The sequence below is a fragment of the Portunus trituberculatus genome, chromosome 46, assembly GCF_017591435.1.
Source record: "Portunus trituberculatus isolate SZX2019 chromosome 46, ASM1759143v1, whole genome shotgun sequence".
NCBI classification, from domain to species: Eukaryota; Metazoa; Arthropoda; class Malacostraca; order Decapoda; family Portunidae; genus Portunus; species Portunus trituberculatus.
Genome location: NC_059300.1, coordinates 31140123 through 31150234, shown reverse-complemented (window position 1 = coordinate 31150234; position 10112 = coordinate 31140123). Strand labels below are relative to the sequence as shown.

General features: G+C 45.6%; 1 protein-coding gene across 1 annotated transcript in view; it reads right to left on the bottom strand.

Annotated features, from left to right (window-relative positions):
* The window catches only part of LOC123520369 (DNA-binding protein K10-like), a 28101-nt gene extending 19961 nt beyond the window's left edge, over positions 1-8140 (bottom strand). Inside the window, exon 1 of the mRNA XM_045282617.1 lies at positions 5918-8140. Within this exon, the coding sequence (XP_045138552.1) occupies positions 5929-7884 (1956 nt within the window). The 5' untranslated portion in view covers positions 7885-8140 and the 3' untranslated portion in view covers positions 5918-5928. The remainder of the gene's footprint in view (positions 1-5917) is intronic.
* Between the last annotated feature and the right edge of the window lie 1972 nt (positions 8141-10112).

The window sequence follows — 10112 nt, the reverse complement described above, 5'->3', positions numbered from 1 at the left end:
CACCACCACCACCCTCGTCGCCGCCACCGCCGCCGCCGCAATATTTTGGTGTGTTGCGAGGACGGCCGTGGCTAGAGGCGGCCCCAGTCTCCTCCCCACACGGTGTACACGCCCAGTAATTCTGTATTGTTAGGCTCATCCGGCAATATTTACTCCACCAGTTACCGGTGCATACAAGGAAGGTAAAACATTCCCAAAACAGACCGTTCGGTAATTCTTTATTTATTACGGGCTTTACGGCGCATAAAAGTGCCTGCCATGAGTGAGCCAGGGGCGAGAGGAGGTACAGAGCGTCATGACTCCTGGCGCTGGCGAGCCCTGCTGGTGTTGGCTTCACTGTCAAAACAAACCTGACGCTGACAAGCACGCGGCGGCCCGCATACTTCCGCATGGCTTACTCCCTCAGCTCCTCCAGGCCTCCGCCAGACACGAGCGTTACCTCACAGCTACTGCAGGGGACACCCTCACGCCAAACACAACCCAACTCCCATCTCTCTCTCTCTCTCTCTCTCTCTCTCTCTCTCTCTCTAGGAATGTCAAAATAACAGGGTTTCATCGTTAGAATATTCCAAAGGTGTATTCAAGAAGTCTTCAGCAATTATAGCTTGTTTCTTGCAATACAACAATTCTTCCACACCGTGAGTAGCACCAAATGATAGACGAGTCTTCTTTTCATTCAAGACAATGCGATCATAAAGTTCCCTTGATTAGCACAGAAATTCCTGAAGACACGAATAATCAATACAAATACAATCTTTCCACAGTATGTCTCATAACAACAAACTTACACAGCTGGGTAGAAAATGTTCAGATCATTATAACACAGTAGCATTGAAGTCTCCGGATCATTATATAGATGAAGAAGCATTGAAATCTTCGGATCAATATACAGATACGACAGCACTGAAGTCTCCAAATCATTTTACGTATACTTGGGGAAACATTGAAGTTATCAAAAGAAACACGCGAAATAACCAATAATAACCAATTTAAACAATGATTAGGCTTCACAGCACCATTCATCACCTACACTAGGGAGAACACAACAGTATCAATAAAAAGAATATATAATTTTGTATTTTGGAAATTTTAAGCCATACTCACTAATATTTCATAACAAAATTTCAATGATATTGTAAGTTTCTTAAGAACACTCCATATTTCACAAAATGTCGTGAGTATTGAAAATCTCGCTTAGAATACTCTCTACTTCACAACAAACATTCTTAGGTATTGAAGATTTTTCCACAATATTCCTTACTCCACAACAAAAATTCCTAGGCATTGAAAATCTCTCATAGGAATAGTCCTTGTCCTCATGGAAATTCCCATTCTACCTCGATCTCACTGGAATTCCAGACAGCACTTGGTATCCAGATGCATGATGCTGTGACCCGATTAGCGCGGTGTGAAAGCTGCTGCTGCTGCTGCTGCTGCCCGCGCCGTTCCTTCTGTAAGTGTGTGTGTGTGTGTGTGTGTGTGTGTGTGTGTGTGTGTGTGTGTGTGTGTGTGTGTGTGTGTGTGTGTGTGCGCCGACAAACCACTCAAACCTACACTATCATTCTTACACGCCTACACCACACACTTTAATACACGCCAGATGAGTTGCCTGCAGACGAACACAATCTCTTTTGGTACAGACAGAGTAATTGCCTTGGGTCTCGTCCCTCTACCTGCTGACACCGCCCATTGTGACCGCCACCACCCACCACCACTACCACCACCCATCACCACCGCTACCCACATACGTAGATACATCCCCCGGGGCACACCTTTCCCACACACCTCGCCTCACCCTACACTACCTTCACCACCCCGTATACAGTATACCACTGGATGCCTCGCTACTCCAGTCCTTCTCACCACTACACCACACTATACCACAACGCATCCTCCGCACTACCACCACAACCACCACACTTATGCAGACCACCATTAGCCATGTTCCACCAAACCACAACCATTCATCCTCTTCATGCCATTTCACTCCACATTCCTGCTCCTTTGCCTGGCGTGACATTCCAAATACAACTGGAAAGAAAGTGGTAATACTTGGGAAAAGAGAGAGAGAGAGAGAGAGAGAGAGAGAGAGAGAGAGAGAGAGAGAGAGAGAGAGAGAGAGAGAGAGAGAGAGAGAGAGAGAGAGAGATATTACAACGAAATGCCACCACCGTTTTTCGTAATAAAAGAAGAAAGAAAGTGATTCGCGCAACGGATTATTACACGCAATGATCGGAGGAAACAAAAACGAAAGGTATGCAGAAGCAGCTTTTTTTTTTTTCTTTTGTGGGTGGGGGGGAAGGGAAGGGGATGACGTCCAAGATATCTTTTACACCTCTGAGGATAACACAAACGAGTAGTAGTAGTAGTAGTAGTAGTAGTAGTAGTAGTAATAGTAGTAGTAGTTGTTGTTGTTGTAGCAGTAGTAGCATAATAACAACAACAATAAAAAAAACTGAAGGTATCTTAAACACCAGTGAAATACGCAGGCAAGACAAACACACACCGGTACATTACACACCACAAACTAAACAGAAACAAACACAAAACAATAATTTTTAGGACCTTGCAACAGAGAACTATAAAAGAAGAAGAAGAAGAAGAAGAAGAAGAAGAAGAAGAAGAAGAAATAAACAGGTGGACATCATTAATATAACTGAAATATTAGTGTTACTACTACTATTATTACTACTACTACTATTGATGTTGTTCTTGGTGCTGCTGTTGACAAGATCATCAATCACACCTCTTTTTTTTATCTTGTTATTTTTTTTTCAGGTGCAGTACAACTCTTATTCTCTTATTCTTATCACTATCGTTATCATTCCATCTTGAACTTGTTTGTTTGTTTGTTTTTTATCTACTTTTGATATTTATTTTCTTCTACTGTTTTCTCTTTTTTTTTTTTTTGTCTACAGCTAATGTGCCTTTTTTTCGGTACCCTATATTTGAATTTTTGGCATCCTATATTTGAATTCTCTCTCTCTCTCTCTCTCTCTCTCTCTCTCTGCTGAGCGTAGGTCGGACCAGCAGGTTGCCACACGCCCAGGTCCTGCTGCCAGACTTTCACTGCCCCATTACGTAGACAACAATAGTTCGTCCCCTCACACAGCCAGCCAGCGATCCAGCCAGGCCCGTCATGGCAGGCAGTCACGAGCAACCAGACATCACAAGCTTACTACCCTTCAATCACACCACTTCGTCGTTGTTAAGGCTGACTGACTCCCGTCCCACACACACACACACACACACACACACACACACACACACACTTCAGGCCGTGATGCTATGACTAATATTTGTGGTGTAGCTAAAGTTTTTTATAGTTTCATATTTTTGTTTGATCTTTTTACCTTTCCTTCAAGATCGACAGGAATTTTAACAGAATCAGCAGGTTTTGTATTACCACCACTCTTGAACACAACAAGAAAATCACTATTACCACCACCACCACCACCACCACCACTACTACTACTACTACTACTACTACTACTACTATCACCAACACCACCACTACCACTACTACCACAATAACACATATCTAGTTAGTGCACTCAAGCAAGCAAGCAAGCAAGCAAGCAAGCAATCAAGCAAGTCAGCAGGCAGGAGGAGGAAGAGGAAGAGAGGTGAAAACACATCGACCCAGTGAGGCGAGGAAGGCCCGCTGGAGAAACTGCTGGGAACAAAAAGGTGAAATGACGTCATGGAGGCGAGGCGAGGCTGGCAGGCAGGGCAGGGGCGCAGGTGAGAGGGAAATGAATGAGACGAAAGTTTTAGAGCTCGGGTAACGAAAGACAGATGGAAACACCGACACAGAAGAGAAATGACGTGCGATCAGGTATGAGAAATGCATGAAATAAGAAAATAAAAAAAACGAAGAGCTATTTTGACAGCATAGAAAAGTGTTAATCCTCAGGTAAAGTTTATTGTTTATTACTATTGTTATTACTACTACTACTACTACTACTATTATTATTATTATTATTATTATTATTATTGAACGTTCTTACATTACGAAATAAATAAGGGATAATTACTTCACGTTTATGTTAATATCTTCGGGATTTTTAGTACATATTTACTTAATCATTTTCTTAGAGAGAGAGAGAGAGAGAGAGAGAGAGAGAGAGAGAGAGAGAGAGATAGGACAGCCATACAAAATAAACATATAAAAATATAATCACAAAAAATAAACGCCACATTTCATAAACGCGCGCGCACACACACACACACACACACACACACACACACACACACACACATAACATCACGTGCCTCAAAATCAGACAATTCACAGCATTCCCCTTAACGACAACTTGTAAGGGAAATCTGTAGCATTTTCTTCTTTCTTTCATGTAGAAGCAGCAGCACCACCACCACCACTACTACCACCACCATCAACAACAACAACAAAAGTAGAAGTAATAGTAGTAGTAGTAGTAGTAGTAGTAGTAGTAGTAGTAGTAGTAGTAGTAGCAGTAGCAGTAGTAGTAGTAGTAGTAGTAGTAACAGTAGTAGTAATAGCAGCAACAGCAGCAGCAGCAACAGCTGTAGTAGTCTTATTATCAGCATTATCATCCTCATTAAAACGAAATAAATACTTGTAATATCACCACTTAACAGACACACACACACACATACAAAGACGTAAGACGGACACAGTGCCGTAACATCATCCACAGGAATCACATCAGAGAGAGAGAGAGAGAGAGAGAGAGAGCGGGGGATACGTGACGTCGTATGGACAGCGGACTGAACTGGACGCTAAATGTGAAGGTCAATGTTGCTTGTGTGTGTGTGTGTGTGTGTGTGTGTGTGTGTGTGTGTGTGTGTGTGTGTGTGACGACATTCTGCGGTGACGAGGCATGAGTGGGGTGATGGGAAAGGGAGGAGGGAGAGAGGGAAGGAGAGAGAAAGGAAGGGAGGGAAGGAGAAGGAGGGCGTGGTCCGTGCACGTGTTGAGTGGTCGTGGATCTAATAGAGCAAAACACCTTCATTACGCTAGCTTAGACTTGATTTGGTTACACTTCATTGCTATGAGAGAGAGAGAGAGAGAGAGAGAGAGAGAGAGAGAGAGAGAGAGAGAGAGAGAGAGTTGACTATCGAGGTATGGTGTGAAACTATTTATTTTTATCGTATTCCTTTTTTCTACGTAACTGTGTGAAGGACGCTGAGCAAGAGCACAAAAAATGACCCTTCAGACTGCTGCTTCTCTTGAAGAACACAAGTATAAAATTAAGTCATGTCTTTTATTACTATTACTAATGTAGATTATTGTTATTGTTATCATTATCATTATTATTATTATTATTATCATTATTATCATCATCATCATCATCATTATTATTATTATTATTATTATTATTATCATTATCATCATTATTTTTTCTACCGTTACAATTATTACTGGTTCTTTTCTTCACCAATATTTGTTTGTTTGTTTGTGTGTGTGTGTGTGTGTGTGTGTGTGTGTGTGTGTGTGTGTGTGTGTGTGTGTGTGTGTGTGTGTGTGTGTGTGTGTGTGTGTGTGTGTGTGTGTGTGTCTCTCGTGATGACAGACCAGTCTGCCTGCTCTGTCAGTGTCGCCGGAGGACTGACACACCCCGTCCCCCGTCACCTTCACACTCACCCTCACCCTCCCAAGACCCACTTCACCCCAGAGTTTCTGCCTCACCCTGAGTGACACCTGAGTGATACAAGACGACAACAGCAACAACACGACCAGTGAATGCAGGGCTGGCTCACACGAGTGAAGAATATAGACGGAATTGATGGAAAAATCATATACATGAGAAAAATACGGTGATGTCGGTGATATAACGGAGCTTATCAAAATAAAGCGACGACAATGAAATGGATGTGGGCTCAGAATGTAACACAAATGTAAGAATAAACGAAGAGGAGCTGGAAATCTTACCCGTGTCTCTTCTACCGCCTGGAGGCTCGGGAGATCCTGGAGGTGATGGTGCCTGAAGCTGACAGGCGGTCAGGGTGTGGGGGACGGTACACTCCAGGCCGGGGATCCACTCGCTCCAGCTCATCACCACTCAGGTCCAGATCGGCCACCATCTGCATTATCTCGCGATCCTTCTTGGTCATGGTGTCCTCGCCCAGACCAGCCAGGGAGCCATACGAGCGAGACCGGTGCTCTTCTCGGATGCTGTAAGAAAAGGCTCGTTCGTTGAGATGGCCCTTCTTGCCATAAATGTCCTCGTCCGATTCTTTCTTTCCACCACTCTTCTTCTTCTTCCTGTGCTTGGGGCGGCCCGTGGTGGCGTACTGCTCCATCAAGTACTGCTCGTGTGGGAAGTGACCCGGCTGGTAGGAGGCCGTGGGGCTCAGCGGCCGGTTGGATGGCATGTAAATAGGCTCCTCCAGCACGCGGGACGGTGGCCGGCGTCCAGGCGGCCCGTAAGGCCCTTGGGCTCCGTAGGGCCCCATGGGTCCTGGGGGAGGCATCATAGCATGTGGGGGCATGCCTGGAGGGGGCATCATATGTGGAGGAGGGGGACCCTGCACGGGCATCATGTGTGGAGGAGGCATGGGAGGAGGATGGCCCATGTGTGGGGGTATCATGGGTGGCCCCATAGGTCCTGGGTGTCCATGAGGGCCATGGGGTCCATGCATGCCCTGAGGTGGGGACTGAGGCCCTTGAGGACCCTGGACCAAAACGAAAGGCGGGGGCCCACGCATGCCCTTACTCTTCCTCTCAGAAAGACTGGCGGTGCCCTGCATGAAGCGGAACTTTCCCTTATTCTTAGGCGGGGACCCATGCCCGTTGAGGTGCCGCGGCAGGCTGCCATTGGCGTGGGGATGAGGATGGGGGTGGTGACGCCCACCGCCGTTCACCACACTGGCGGGACGCGGAGGCGGCGCCCCGTTACTCACCCGGCTTACCTCATCGTCCTCCCGTCGACCCTTATACTTGATTTCCTTCTTTCCTTTCTTATCCTTGTCACTTTCAGGCACGGGAGGTGGGGCCACTGGCGGCATCATCATCTGACGGGGTCGTGAGGCACGAGTTCCGCTGGTAGTGCCATAGATGGACGAGGTGGATCGAGCAGACCTCAGCGTTCCGGAATAATCCGAATATATGAGCTCGGTTTCGGTCTTGGAAGGCCCCGCCCACACCTTGTGGTTCTCGTCGCCGTTATAAATGGAGACATCATCGCCCTGGGGAGAACCCTGGGAGGTGGGAGAGGCGGGAGCATCTTGTGTAGGGGAGGAGCCCAGCGAGACGGGGATGATCTCCGACGTACCGCTGCCTAAGTCCTCGATCTCGAGGACCCGCTCCTCCGTGACTCGCCCTCCGTACATTGAGCCGTATTGGCTGGCGCTGCCTTCGCCGCCGCCCCCCTCCAGGCTGCGGGCGTACATGGAGTCGGCGTAGGCGTGGAAGCAGCAGCGCACTAAGGCGTTGGCTGGGGTTTCGCGTTTACATATGAAGGCATGGCACTCTAGCACCTTGATGCCCGTGGTGCGACGCATGATGCAGGCGAAGAGCGGCGGATGGTTGATGTTGGGGTTACGAGCGAAGGGAGAGTCGAGAGGCAAAAATCTGGGCACAGCGGCGCCCTCGCCCCCGGCCACCACAACGTACCTCACCGCTGCACAGTAATGCAAAGACTCGATGGGGAAGAAACGAGTCACCTTCTTCTTGTTTTCATCCACATTCTCCAACAACAATCCGTTAGACCACACGGAAAGCCACGAGTCTATTCCCCGGGCACTGACGGCCCCTTCTGCAGGATACAGCTCCCTCAGGGGCTCCTGAATGCCCTGAAGACCATCCTTTGTTACCTGGGGCACAGATGACCCCAAGTACAGCACTCGACAACGACAGATGGGTGTCGGGTCTGCCCCGCCCCGCTTAGCCATCCTCATGATTTAATTATATCAAACAACGTCACTATATCAAAAATCAGCAGCCAGACTGGCGCTCACACACTGCACCGTGAAGGCTGCGGCCTGGGCCTACACTTGTTCATACTGCGCAAGTCTCACAGCACACTCGATCCCGGTCCCGACACACTCCCGCTCCGCCGTTAACAACACTCGAGTGAGTGAGTGGAGGCGCACACAGTCAGGTATGCGGCCACACTGCGCATGCCTAGTCCACACCCGGCGGTTCCCGCAACACACATTCAGCCAACCCTCGCTCCCTCCAGAAACTGGGTTACACTGTCTCCTAGGATCATCTGACTTGTCGTGTTCCCTGCCGCTCATTACAATATTAATGTCCCTTTCATAAACATTATGTCTGTGCTTGGCTTCTTGCCCCCAAATAAACTTCACACCTTCAAGCACTTCTTGAGTATTGAATTGTGGAAACTATAAACAGGAAAATATGCTTTGTCCTGATGTTTTCCTTCTCCACCCCTTGTGGAGATACCCTTGAAAAAAAATTTAGAAGTGATGTCACTTCTCTCTCCAGACTGTAACTGGATGAAGTATTCATGCAGTAGTGTTTATGTGTTTATGTGTCACGTACTAAGTTATAATCATAATCATATCTGAATAACTTTGCTAATGTTCTATTCATTGTTAAACTTGCGAATACCACACGATATTATGTTGATCTTGGACTGATTAGAAAAGTTTGGTGGCTGGTGGCGCCTAGTACGTAACTACAGTGTGTGTGTGTGTGTGTGTGTGTGTGTGTGTGTGTGTGTGTGTGTTACATACAGATGTCTGTCACTCTAGTAGCGGCGTGACCTGACCCACCACGGACCAACCACGCCCATCTCCATGACTTTCCTGTCACCTCCAGTAAAGCAATAGCCTCATCTTGTTCATCTCTGACGGTTAACGTAACGAGTAATAAATGATCAATGAGGCACACGAACATAAGCACTCCACTGAGTAACAAATGTTTGAAAAGCCATACTAAGTAATAATTGAACAAACAAATAAATAAATAAATAAATAAATATATATATATATATATATATATATATATATATATATATATATATATATATATATATATATATATATATATATATATATATATATATATATATATATATATATATATATATATATATATATATATATATATATATATATATATATATATATATATATATATATATATATATATATATATATATATATATATATATATATATATATATATATATATATATCTTATACTACTCTCTAACTCAGTTGATAAGAATCCCCTAGTTGTCTAGATCCATATAGGTATCTTGATAATGCTTCCATCATTCCAAGGAAAATAAAGTGAAGTATTCAAAGTTCTGGTTTTTCAGATATCTATTCACTGGAATGAAGATGTCTATAAATTGAAATTCAGCGTACTCATCAGGGTGCAGGCTAAATAAGGTGGTTCGTTGCGACATGCGTTTTACCGCGATGGTTGCCATTTGCAATGTTTTCATCAAAGTAAATTGCTTATAATATTACTTACAGATGCACATCTCTCTCTCTCTCTCTCTCTCTCTCTCTCTCTCTCTCTCTCTCTCACCGCATAGTGTAGTGGTTAGCACGCTCGACTCACAATCGAGAGGGCCAGGTTCGAGTCCCGGGAGCGGCGAGGCATATGGGCAAGGCTCTTAATGTGTGGCCCCTGTTCACCTAGCAGTAAATAGGTACGGGATGTAATTCGAGGGGCTTTGGCCTCGCTTTCCCGGTGTGTGGAGTGTTGTAGTCTCAGCCCTACCCGAAGATCGGTCTATGAGCTCTGAGCTCGCTCCGTAATGGGAAAGACTGGCTGGGTGACCAGCAGGCAACCGAGGTGAATTACACACACACACACACACACACACACACACACACACACACACACAGAGAGAGAGAGAGAGAGAGAGAGAGAGAGAGAGAGAGGGGGGGTTCTAAAAAAAGTAAAATAAACACAAACCAAGGTGAACTTTTTATTGTTTCAACGATATTTTCATTAAAGATATAAGAATACATTTTTTTTACAAATAATACAATGTTCTCGTGTGTGTGTGTGTGTGTGTGTGTGTGTGTGTGTGTGTGTGTGTGTGTGTGAGCCATGGCGCGGCGTGGGGTGGTGGTCCTCGGTTACGGTAGAATGTCCTCGTTCCTGCGTAGCGGGTGGAGGTGATGTGTTTTCAAGTGCCGTA